The sequence below is a fragment of the Lepisosteus oculatus genome, chromosome 24 (assembly GCF_040954835.1).
Source record: "Lepisosteus oculatus isolate fLepOcu1 chromosome 24, fLepOcu1.hap2, whole genome shotgun sequence".
Classification (NCBI taxonomy): Eukaryota; Metazoa; Chordata; class Actinopteri; order Semionotiformes; family Lepisosteidae; genus Lepisosteus; species Lepisosteus oculatus.
The window spans coordinates 5,469,286-5,482,532 of NC_090719.1; the positions used below are offsets into that span (position 1 = coordinate 5,469,286).

A 13,247-nucleotide genomic window follows, 5' to 3' on the forward strand; every position below is an offset into this window, starting at 1 on the left:
TATACGCAAAGCCTTAAAGATCACTTAAAGCAGAATCTGGACCGAGTCTCAGTTTGCACTCCAAACGCTAAATAAATAGAAGCACAAATTGCTTCTTTTTATCCCCAGACATCAGATTTAGTTACCTAAAGGGATTACTGCTCTGACATAGAAATCCCTTTGGATCTTTGCATCTGTAAAACACTCACTCTCTTTGGTTCTTCTGCACATTGATGGTGTTATTTTATGACAGTGCTATATTCGTTTCATAGCCCTGTACAGAACTGCAGGAAGTAATATGCTGTAATCATTTAAACAGAAGCAACAAGAAACTAAGTCCAGTCTACATTGTCTGAGAATTTCTTCTTCTAAAGCTTCCATCTTTTTAATCTCTCTTGTGTTTGAACAATACTGCTCAGCTCTTCTTTTCTCAGAGCACAAACTTGTGCCAAAGCCAAATGTTTCAGCATGTTTTTTCCTATTTTGAAACTACCTCTTATTACTTTCATATATTGATCAGCTACTGTACGTTCCCTCACTTTCACACAGTGAAACACACACACAGTTACCCAGGAAAATACTCCCTAAATAATGTTTTTCATCTTTTTTGCTTGTCTTACAGTTTTATTTTCTGTATTTTTAAACTTTTCTTCCATTTTTGACTGTTTAATCCATCAGAAAATTTGTTTCATGACTCTTTTATTTTTGGAGTTATTTTTTAATTCATTAGCATTGATGATTTTTTCATTGATATTTCAAAGGGTATCTTAAAACAGCTCTGACACATTAATTTATTGTACTTAATTTTAAAAAGGCACTGTGTTTTATATGTATATACAGTACACACTATCATAAAAGGTTTATACTGTAAGTATCTCTGTACAGAATTACTTCCATAAATCATTTCAGTACAATGAAATCTCAAACTATTTTTGGACTACATTCCAATCTCAAAAATATGTATGCTTCTAATTAGTCAGTCTTACTTCCTTTGTTGTCCCAAATGTGCTTTGCAGGTAGGTGAGAATATATTCATGATACAGAATACATAAGCCTTCAGAGATGTTCAACATATTTTACACCTATTTTATAATTTTGGCAGTAGCTCTCTTGCTCTGGCAGACGCAAATACCCTCACTGTGGCTGAGAACTCGCGTTAATCTGTACAAGGGAAGTGGTTTAGACCTCTAAATTATCTGTCACCTGCAATGGCCATCCGTAGTTGCTCATCAGCCTTTGAGGAAGAAAGGCTTCAGTTTTCCCCATATTCTTACAAGTCAAAACACATCTGTGTGTTTTGTTTAATCAGTTCACTATGGATTTTGCCTGCATTCTATAGAGTATTGTATACAGAGTGGAATTGATCTACTTCTCTGACACAAGTAATGTGAATAACAATCCACATTTTCTTAATGTTACAAAAGAAAAAAAAAGTTTAACAGGTTGAGTCTCTGGTTTCAGTGTACTGAAATGCACAAAGTGATGAGCCAAGCATTACGTATTGTCTGGTTTAGGTGCATTAGGGACATTTTATGGGGCTGGAATCTGTGCAGACGTGTAATTGCATTTGTGCAGAATGAGTGCTGCCTGCTTCAGTATGACCGGTCCAGGTCCAGATAGTCCCCCCAGTCTTCATAGCTGTGCTGTACTTTGGCTGGATTGAAGGGTTGGATGACCAGTCTAGTCATGACCTGACCTGCTATGTGTCTTCCTGCCAATAGTCTATCTGTACCTGTTGGCTCCTCATACAACCTGCTGTGTCATGAGCAGAAAGGTGAAGTGGTGATCTGTTGTATCATCAGCCTGTATGTCTGTGTGTATATCATGTCTTTTCTTCACTCTATCACACCCTCCACCTCTCCACTCTGTTGGCTGACTAGTGTGTGTTTTAGCCCAGTGGCTGTTATCTTCTGTGTCTGGTGGGGGGGAGGGGGGGTGTTTCCTTATGAGCCCTCCGCTGAACTTCACTGGATGACTTATAAAATAAAACTAAATGGACTGTTATTACTGCATTGGAAATATTGCAAAGGTGCTACTAGCATTTGTAAGTATTTGGTTTCACGTGAGTCCACTAATCTGAATAAACTTTGCAATTAAATAAGAGCAAGTTTACCCTAATTCCCACTAAATACCACCTAAGAGCTTTGTTTGCCTCTGAATGCTTTTTGTTCTCTGCTTAGTAACAGTATGAATGCCCAGAATTGAAAAAGTAGATCAGAATTTTCCAATCCCTGCCACAGAAGACCTGTATGTCTGAAAATTCTGTTGAACTAAATCAGCTCATTATTGGCTTGACTGGAACAAATTCTCCTAGTGCTAGAGCTTTAACGAGAACTAGAAAATCTATAAAAGACTTGAACTGGCAACCCCTGAATTAGAAAATTAGAATCCTTCTATCATGACAGCAACATTTTTGAGTTGTATCCTGACTCATCAAATCTCAGAAGCTAAGCATGGCCTGGCCTGTTCAGTACTGATCTGGAAGACGTGTAAGTAAAACCAGGTTACAGCTCTAAGTGGTGCTGGTGTAGGAGTTACTCTTCACTTTAGACCAGAATTTCCCCCACTGTGGTAAATGGGAGCACTGTGCTTTAGGACGTGCTCTCCTTCAGATGAGATGTTGAAAGTACTAACAGTCTGATTATTAAAGGCCCCATTCCACTGTTCCTGAATGTAGTTATCCATGCTAAATTACACTTTGGGGCTTGCACAATGTAGACACAATGTAAATTTCCTCCTGAACTGAATTGAGCAGGACAGCTCTCACTCTGCCTGATTGGCTATGTGGTGGAGTTGCTGGCGCGTAATGTGTCAGCCAGGTAGACAAGGCACTTCAGTGGTGGATGAAGTGGGACTGCCCCTTGTACTATACATGCAAGATGCTTTGGGATCCTTTGAGGTGAAAATCACTATATGAATGCAATAGTATTATTATTACAGCTCTTAACCTTGTTTCCTTACTAATAATTATGATTACTATAAACATAGTTGTTGCATTTATATAACTCTTTTTTAGTTTTGTAGGATAACTGTTTTAATCTGAACCCTGTTTATCATTGCAATATTTCAAACTGCAAAGGGTGCACATTCTTTAATTTTAGGAAAATGGAACAAATGAGCCATTTCAATATTTAACAAACCATTTCCCCAAGCCTTCCATGTGGTGATGTTCTGCGCTGGGCTGCTCTTAGAATGTTTTTTTTTCCTTGTGATGAAGTGTGCGCGTGCCATAATATAGCTGTTAACAGTTCGTGTGAGCATATCCAGAATACCAAATGAAAAGTTCATTTCCTGCTGATATCGACTTCTTATTGTTTTGTCTTTCTCTCTTTTTTTAAAAAAAAACTCTCTCCTTCTCCCGTGAAGCTTTCTCTCAAGCTGGTAAGCATGAATATAGCATGCTCATCCTGACATTTTTAATCAGAATAATTAAGTGTTTTTGTTTTTTTTTGTTTTTTTGTGACACAATAATTAATTGTGAAAACATGTTGTTGTCTCTTTTTTGTTGTGTTTTTGTCTCGTTTCTGTTTGTCCTGCTTTTTGTCTCTGTCCTGTCAGATAACTCTGAACACACAGGTCCGGAGTCTAATCGAGGTGATCAGCCTTATATAATCTCTCCTCTTTTGTTTTCTGGTTGCTTTTAATATTTAAGATTAAAAAACAAATCCATTTTAAAATGAACATTCACTTTTCTCCAAATTACAGCAGGGCTCTAAACCTACAGATGATGAGAGGCTGATAGGGATGGGGTTTAACAGATCAAGTCGTTCATCAAAGGAGGAAATGAACCATTCAGACCAACCTGCAGTAGAGAAATATTTAAAATAGTCAGTTCCTGGTACCAAATGGCTTGTTATGTTTCCGTTGACACCAAGCAACAAAACAGAAAACTTTCATATGTAGCAATCATAACAAACTATTGAGAGCAGATTAATTTTCCTTTTTTGTTTTTAATCAAAGGAAGTGTTACATAGCCAGTTACTGCCAGTATTACTAATCTAAAAAAAGGCTAACAGGGTTCTGAATTTATTCTAGGACCAACATTTTCTGTTCTGAGTCACTCTGGCTGCTTTTGATTCTAGATTACATTTAGGAAATTGATTCGGCTCACTCCATTAGAGTTCAGAAGCTATTGTAATGCTCCAGCGCTTTGACAACAGCGAAGGAAAGAGCAGGTTCTGCTTTTTAATATTCCACTCAATTGTAGTTTGTCAATGCATATAGTCATTGTACCATTATGGAATTTGATTTGCTCAAAGTTGAGCTAGAGTGCTGAGCTCTTGGTTGCCCAGGGTCAATGGTTCATTTTCCCTTTTTTTTTACTTCAAAATATAAATGTAAAAAAAAACTTTGTTGTTAGGTGGCATATCGATTTGTCAGACATTGTTGTGAATTTGTCCACTGTGTTAGCTCTGTTATATGGTGGACAGACTTCGCAGCATCATGCTAAAATGCATTGACAGGTGTCATTACTGTTTAGAGCCCTGTTGATTTTACCTACAGTACAAGAGTAATACTGTAACGTCTCTAATACAGTTTAATAATCCTAAAGCATCTCAATCATTATGTGTTCTTAAACCTATTTATTCAATAACCAAGTACTGTATGTGAAATTAATCAAATCATACTAATTCATTTATATCTTAGTAGTGTTTCATATAAAGGGTTTGGTAATTACTGTAGTTTACAATCTAAGTGCATTTATAAGATCCTTAAAAACGTAATGTTAAACATATTAAAAACTTAAAAATTAAACTTAAAAGCTCAAAAAGCATATCAAAGTGTTTGTGTTTGTAAAAGAAAGCATTGTTTAATTTAGAGGAGCCTTACATTGAACAATTATTGTGACATTTTTTTAAAATAGTGCAATTCAGAATTTTAATTAAGAGCTTTAAGGGGGTGCTTTTTAGGGGAAACTACAGGTAAGACATGAATGGCATCCTTAGTTTGAATTTTTGAAATCATGCTGTTAATGTCACATTAGGCCTTTTCTTACATATTTTACAAATAGTGAGGTAACATGCAGCACCAGTAGTAAGATATGAAATGAGTGTGATGTATTTTATTTAATAAAAAATAAATTGTTTTAAAAATAATGTTCTCTTTAATTTACTGTTAAATAATATGTTAATTGCATGGCTGGTTAAGGTGTTGGGTTCTCATGCAGAGAGATGGGGTAAGGTGCTTCATGTTTATGATGGTGTGGTGACATCTGTAATAAGCAGGCCTGTGATCTGTTAGTGTGCAAAAGAGTTGATTGTAAACCTTTTCAGTCTGAGCAGCAACATCAAAACTCTTAAGGCCAGTGCTGAGATCTTGAACTGAAAAATGAACAGGAGATTTAGATTAAAGCCCTGGTTAACCAGTCTGTTTCATGTAGATAACGTTTGTGAATCTGGTGCCAGAAATGTGTCTCAAAATGAAAAAGAGCCATTGTGCACTTTTAATTTAAATAAGTATGCCATGAAGTATGTGGTATAAAATAAATAAAGAGGTTGCCTAGGAAAATGGGAGAAATCTCTTCTTAAACATTATTTCCTGACTCAAGTAAAAACAAAATATATAACCCAGTGGCCCAGCAGAGACTGAGTCTGAAGCTCTTTTCCCCATTATGTGGGGTGTCTTTGTAATGAAGCATACAAATGTACCTGTCAGGGAAAAAAAGATGACTAGTGCCACCATCTGGTGCAGCGTTGAGCTGCCACACATGTGAATCATGTACCAGTGGTTGGGCGCAGGCTGGTCTTTAGACATATACAAGTTTGTTAATAATAATAAAATGATCTGCAATGACTTAATACTTTTAACATGCAACATACTTTTAACAATTGGTCAGCAGAAATGATTATTTTAATATTTCACAATGAGAACTCTGCTCTTTAAACAGCACTGTATTTTTAATTGTGGGATATTTGTAAATTATAATCTGAGTGCAAGTACAGGTGACCCTCCTGAGAAAAAAAGAAAATGCTTCTAATAGCATTTTTGCTAATGCACAGGGATGAGGCCAGAGATTGAAAAGGTTTATAGAGGCCAGCAGTGGGAAAGCTGCAGTCTCCCCTTGATTTAAAACATAATTTCTGTGAAAAATAAGTGCTCAATTAGTAGGGCCGAGATGAAGCTGAGCATTCTTGGATGCCTTCCATCCCTTGAGATCCAGCTTTAATGAGCTGTTATTTATGAATATCCTTACTTGTGGCATGCACTGTAAATGCAGTGCTGAGGTTTTATACCCTTGCTGTGGCAGTGCCAGGACAGGTGAAAAGGTCAGTGTCAGGCAGTGAAGGTGGATGTAACGTCCAAGTGCTAATAAATCAAAGAAGTACCCTAATGGCAAACCAAGCGTAATGATGCACTTACTGTAGCAAGCCTTACAGATAGGCTATTGCTTGTCTGAGTCCCAGCAGATTTTGCAAATTTTGCAGTTAGTAGTTGGCCATGGCCAGCAGGGAACAGACAAAGTGACTGCAATGGGAAATCCATTGGAGGGCTGTACAGTAGCAGTAATCGAAAGCTGGATCGGAGTGGGAGGAAATTATATTTCAGTTTCACCGTTGTAAAAACTATATACAGTATATCTGTGGGTAAAAACGGTGTTAGAACTATGTAGAAAATATACTGGTGTAATACAGAGAAGTCCTTTCATTTACTGACTAAAATACAAAAATCCGTAGCTGAAAATATGGCAGGAGCTTTATTCATTGTAATAGCTCAGCATTGACAAGACAATAATGCATTTTTAACCTTATGTCCAATTGGCTGTATGGCACAGGGTTTGAATTGTTTTTAGCTAAATTGTTTTAAAGAGGGGTGTACTGCATCTGTTATTGGTGGTAGATGGGTGTATAGTCTCTCCAGTTTGGTAGGAAATGTGCAGATGCTAACTGCGATTTTCTCCTTTCCCAGGGCTCTGGGCCGGAAGATTTTAGCCACTTGCCACCGGAGCAGAGGAGGAAGAAACTTCAGGCAAAGATTGACGACCTCAACAAGGAAATACAGAAAGAGATGGATCAGAAGTAAAATCCCATTTTTCTACAGAGGATTCTTCATTACCTTGCCTATTTGTTTCATTTCAGAACACTTTCTAAAGGAACAGCTTACATAGCTGTAAGGAACTCTTACAGCTATGTAAGAGTTTAATAGCGATGAGAAGACAAAGATCTATTTTGTTAACTTATTATCTCAGTATTTACAGGTTTCTGTAAGGAGAAGTATTATAATCAAATCAAATATTTTAGGAGAACTGAGTTTTTAACAAAAACCGACATCAAGATTGCCCTGTTCAGTAACTGAATTTGTATCTCAGGAATTTCATTTTATTTTTCTGTGGCAGGGATGCACTGACCAAAATGAAAGACGTCTATGTAAAGAATCCCCAGATGGGAGACCCAGCCAGCGTTGACCCGCGATTAGCTGAAATCTCGCAAAACATTGAAAAGCTGCGACTGGAGGCGCAGAAATTTGAAGTGAGTCCCAGTGTTTGCTCGTGTCATCTTGAGCACTGTGGGAGGCTGCTGCCACAAAGAGGATCTAGCTGCACTTGAAGGGAGTGCACTTCTCAGAAACAGGCTTGAAAAAATCAAGCTGTGTTGTGTTCATATTCTCCTTCCCCTTTTCACCCACCTCCTTGCTAACCTCACAGAAGGCGTTCGCTTTAAGCCCTACCAAGATGCAAGCGATCATTTAAGGCAACTCAGGCGGTATCTTGGAATGAAAATGCCTTCAGAGGACAGAGCTTGTATAAATAAAACAGAAAACAGACGTGGTCCTACCCCAACATAGGAAACCATTTCCAATTCCTGCAGATGTGTATTCTGCTGCCTGTAAGGAGACAGCATAAGGCATGAGCACAGAGAATGTTATCTGTGGATGACATTCTTCTGGCACTTGAGAAAGAGCAGCTGTACAATATATTGAAAAAAACTCCATCTTGCATCTTGGCTGATATTTAGTTTTAACGCCAAAGCCTGAATGCTTATCCCTCACCCACCTCAATTTTATCTAAATTCTTTACAGATTACAAGTTAAAGGATTTCCCCATTGGGAGTATCCAAAATGAACTAAACAGAACAGAAGGTGTATATGAAATTCTGCCAGCTGATTCTGATCACAGGGTGCTGTGTAGCAGTATCCTGACCAATTATTTTTATTTGAATTAACAATTAAGTCATTTTAAAAGAAGTAAACAATTTTACTTTGTATGAACTAATAAAACCTTATGCAGTAAAAGCAATAATATCTAGTTCAAGAGTTAATACTTCATAGGAGTATTAGCTCACCATAGCTTTGTATAGGGGACCTCACACACTCAATTTATTCTATTCACAGTGCTCTATTTAATTGTCTTCTTTCATTAACATAATTCTTCACATTAAGCTGGTCTTATCAGAAAGGAATTCTTTTTGGTTTCAGTTTTCACAATATTTAAAATCACCAGTCCTGGTATCCAACCACAGCATTAAAAAAAACCTTAATTGATCAGTGTCACTAGAATGTACTGAGCGGAACTTCATTCAAGGCATAAATGGAACTACTGCCTACTTTGTTTGCAATTTCCTTGCTTGACTTAAAAGTCTCATTAACCTGTTGTTAACCTGCACACCTGATTTCATCAGGGAGTGTAGAAGATTGAAAATAATTTGTGCTCAAAACTTGTTTGTGGGAGGAACAGTTCCACCATTTAGTTTTTGAGTCAGAATTAAGAAAATACCTATTTTGAGTGCAAAAACAACAGATAAGACAATTGATCAAATTTATATGATTGTGATAAATAAGGCTACTATTACTTCCTGTAGAACAAGATGAAAGCAGTACAGAAAACAGTAAGAGCAGCACTCTAAGCATCAGAGAAGATATAATATTTTTTTACACGACTAGAGGAATTTTCTCAATGTTTCTGGGGCCTTTGGACTGTGGAGTGTGAATCATACTCCCAAGACAGCTTAAAGAGGCAGTTCTTAACTTTGACCTCGGTACCTGAGGGGTATCCTCTGAAACAGTCCAAGCGTCTTCCAGAAACAATGGCAGAATTTCAGCTCCTGTAGTGTGGTAGTCTGGTTGACTGATGGCTTGTAATTTTCCAGGGCTGGCTGGCAGAGGTGGAAGGAAGGCTGCCTACGAGGAGTGAGCCCCCACGAAGACAGAGTGAACTGTATGAGACCCAAAACAGCACACCTGTCAATAACAACTGCGCACAGGACCGTGAGAGGTACAGTACAGCTCATCTGGAAAGAGGGAAGATGCTGGAGGTGAAAGATTCCGAATTATTACTAGTAAAAGGTTTCAAAAGCTAACGCAAATTGGAAAATGTAATAAAAAGGTCAAATTGTATTTTTAGTTTATTAGCCTATCTAATATGATTGAATAAAGGAAACAGGACTCAAGGGCAGTCTTCCTCCTTGGAGTGCAAAAGTCCAACAGGTTTTATCAATGTTTCTTAATCTGTAATGTATGTCTGGTAAAAATGTATCAGGACAGTAATTCTAAGCAATTACTGTAATAACTTATAAAATGTAGATTTTGTGTGCAACAAATTAGGAGACTGTGGCACATCCATTGGGGCTTGGCCCCCAGTGATTAATAATACATCTCAAATTAAGAATTTACTTTCTAATTAAACAGAACTTCTAGGAAAAATTCACTTTACAAATAGAACTAAGCTTCTGAAAGCGGAAGTAAAACCTTCGTCCTTCACAAAGGCTGCCCTGTTCTGACCACTCTGAGCCGTTGCTATAGTTACTCTATGTGTTCCTCCCTTGAGCAGCCCGGATGGCAGTTACACAGAAGAGCAGAGTTCCGAGACTCAGATCAAGGTGCCCAATACAGAGTTTGATGACGAGTTTGATGATGAAGAACCCCTTCCCACTATCGGCACCTGCAAAGCCCTTTACCCATTCGAAGGTACAGTAACTCGCGAGTCACTGTTGTTAAGCTCCGGGGAGGGGGAAAGGCAAGCTCTGTTTTGTTTTTATTTTCAGCATCCATTAAGTTTGCCTTTCCAAAGACACACTCAGCTGTGAAGAACAGAGCTGCCTAGCACGTGATTGGCTTGTGTGTTTGAGAATCTTCTTGGTCTCCAAACAGGTGCAGCGGCCTTTGGTTCATCCCTCCTTCTGCATCAGACTGAGAATACATGGGCGTCATTAGGACCGTTCATGAACGCATTCAGACTCCTTTCTCTGTTTACTCAGGACACAATGAAGGCACCATCACAGTGGCAGAAGGGGAGATGCTGTACGTAATTGAAGAAGACAAAGGGGATGGCTGGACCCGGGTGCGAAGGAACGAGGATGACGAGGGATACGTGCCTACGTCATACGTTGAGGTCTATTTGGACACAAATGCCAAAGGTGCTATGACATACATTTAACAGTAGACACATGAAGAGCATCCAAAGTGCTATCTCTTCAATCCAAGCAGGGCCAGTCCTTAGTTCAGGTGGCAGAACAGGGCAGCCCTAATGCCAGCTGCACCTTCTCTTTGAGCTTGTGCTACAATGCAGGACAATTTAAAACCCTTCTTCAGTGAGTACAGATGTCCTTGTTCTCAAATCACTGCATTGTAGGAGGAATGGGGTGGGGTCACTGGAATTTGTTGGGGGTGGGGGGGAGCGAAGAAGGGTTTTCACTGTTTTCTGCACACACTATTGCGTCGTCTGTGTTTTTAAAATAATTCTTTATGTTGTGCGTTCAGCTCTTAAGTGCTGGTAACTGTGGGAGAATGCCACCAGAGAGTGAAAAGCACAAAAAGAACATCCTTTTCCTGTGGTAAAGCTGGTTATACTGGTCCACATGTAAGGCTTTCTGATTAACTTCTGTGATAGTTACCTCCATAAGCACAACTGATGGGGGACAATGTTTGCTCTGTTTTATCAGCTGTTCTTAATGTTTTACGATATAGCAAAGTGGTGCCATAAATGATTGAACAGATGTATATACAGTACATATTTAAAATATGGACAGGTTTGTGGTTCCTTCACACTTACATGCATGTTTTCCTGAATTATCAAGTCATACTGATATGAAACCATTTCAGTTAGTATTGCTTTCTCAGAAATGTTACTGCATCGTTAAAATATCACTTAATTGTTTGTTTGGCGGAAAGAAAGCTAGATGTTGTAATAAAAAATCTTTTGGTGCATCTTGCCAAAAAGCTTTTTATTTGTATTTTAGTTACAGAGAGGGTTTTTTTTTTGTTTTTCCTGCATATCTTTCTTCTAAAGATACATTTACAGTACCTACAAATCTCTCTTCTCTTAACATTATTTGTTTAACTTGTAGTATTGGCTAAAGGTTTTACTTCCACATAAATCAAACACAAAAACAGAAATTGAGTACACTAATACCTGACAGAGATTTAAAAAATAAAACAGCTTGTTCTCTCTCCCCTCTCCAGTGTTCCACTGCTGTTTTTGCACAGTGCTGTTTTGGTTATTTAAACAGACAACACAATCCATACTTTCTTTTAGTGGTAAATGAAGACTTTGAAAGCACTTAGTTTACAAAATGTGGTGACTATGTTAATCATTCGATGTTCAGACAGTATGTACACTATGTTCTGCAGTTTCTAGTTCTGTAATTATAAATTGTATTTGAAGAAAAGAAGCAAAATCTTTAACACATTTCTTTCTAATTAGATTGAAAACTAACCAAGTTGCCAAATACAGGTAAATGAACTGAAATGCATGATCCCTCACTTTCTGCAAAAATGACGTCAGATAGTATTTGTGGCAGGCAAAGACATCCTTGCTATGCAAATATTTGCAATAAAAGTGCAAATCTGTTCGGCAAAATAACCTTTTTTTTAAATAATCTATTTTATATTTATCTTTCAAAAATGTATGCATCTCATCAAGAGGATTTACCAAGTGCATGAGAAACAACTTGCTTTCATGCGTATCTGTCAGATACCGTTCTTTGTTTCAGTACATATTTCAATGTCTCGATTTTTTTGGCAACACCAGGAACTCCACATTTTAGTTTTTGTTTTTTATGGTATTTGTGTAACAATTCAACTCACAATCTAAAACGATTTGTGGCTGACTAAGCACTATTTATGCATGCCAGATTTGTTCTTTAAACTGAGCACTATATTATTCTCTTTCTGCCTTTTTAAGAACAATTGTTGTATATAAGGTGCCCTTATTGTAACACCCTTTTCCCCTTTCTCCTAACTCAGTACATTTCTTGAGTGAAAATATCACTATTGGCTCTATTGCTCATGCTGGGCAGGGAATCAACAAATTCATTCTTTTCAACATTTCCACAACAAAAACCTAACATTCTCATTAACATCCTCATACACAATGACCATAAATAATCAACAAAATACTAGTGACACAAGCATGACGTAAGGGAAAGTATACTTATAAACTGGTTTCGGAAGAGAATGAAGAAATGTTATTTGAAAATTAAAAATCCCATAAGCACTTGTATTTTTAAGAGGTGCATACCAACAGTAAATGAAAACAGAGTGGGTTACTATACAGTCCTGCTATAAACCATCTGAGCTGCTGTTCACATTAATATGTTAAAGTGCTGTGCAGCATATGAGATTGACAAATACTGTGTGATCTGCTGTAAAATGTTGTGGTGTAAAAATATTTAATCTTTTTTAAGGTTACTGAGGATTCATATATAGTAATACAATATGAAAAAGTACACACTTATACTTAACATTTCCATTTTTATCAGATTGCCAATATGTAGTTTACTGTGCTAATAATAATAACTGCATCTGCACTATGGCGACAAAATAGAGAGTTTTGCAATCATTTCATTTTCCTTAAGCACAAATCGGTCACCTGGAATATGACGCGTTCAGGGCAGGAATGAAATGTTTGTCAGACATTATCGTCCCAAGTTTACCGAGTGCATGGGCTGCTTCTGTTGCATTCTAAAAGGTTTTTGTTATTGCTTTTGAAGCAATGTGTCTGAATTGTATTATTTTTTGTGTTAACCTTGCAAAACTGAAATAAAACTAAAAATCAGACTAGAGCTGCAAAACAGCTTTTATACTCACAAGATATATTTTGACAAAATAACCATTGCAGCCCAAAAACAATCAGGACTGAACAAATATACTTATACAGTACATACTGTAGTTAAAAACTGAATGGCCAGTGCTATTGCTGTTATAATTTCACAGAATTGCATTGCCTGTCTTATGGGGAATGTGATTTCTTCCCTCCATATCTAATTTTTTTTTGCATCCTATCTAACATGTTCTTGTTATTTGTGTTGTGTTTTTGTTTTTCTTTGTTTTAAATT

The 13,247-nt window shown here is 37.4% G+C and overlaps 1 protein-coding gene across 26 annotated transcripts in view; it reads left to right on the plus strand.

Moving 5' to 3' along the window:
* fnbp1b (formin binding protein 1b) overlaps positions 1-13,247 on the plus strand; it is a 113,223-nt gene that overhangs the window by 95,530 nt on the left and 4,446 nt on the right. For 9 of the 26 annotated variants that reach the window (XM_015366606.2, XM_015366608.2, XM_015366602.2 and 6 more), the window contains 7 exons: positions 3,346-3,360; positions 3,538-3,573; positions 6,886-6,995; positions 7,313-7,445; positions 9,063-9,187; positions 9,740-9,879; positions 10,170-13,245. In XM_015366606.2, coding sequence (XP_015222092.1) covers positions 3,346-3,360; positions 3,538-3,573; positions 6,886-6,995; positions 7,313-7,445; positions 9,063-9,187; positions 9,740-9,879; positions 10,170-10,348 — 738 coding nt within the window. In that variant the 3' untranslated portion in view covers positions 10,349-13,245. Of the gene's footprint in view, positions 1-3,345; positions 3,361-3,537; positions 3,574-6,885; positions 6,996-7,312; positions 7,446-9,062; positions 9,188-9,739; positions 9,880-10,169; positions 13,246-13,247 lie in introns of those variants that run through there. The other 17 variants (XM_069183370.1, XM_069183372.1, XM_069183375.1 and 14 more) reach the window with 7 other exon arrangements.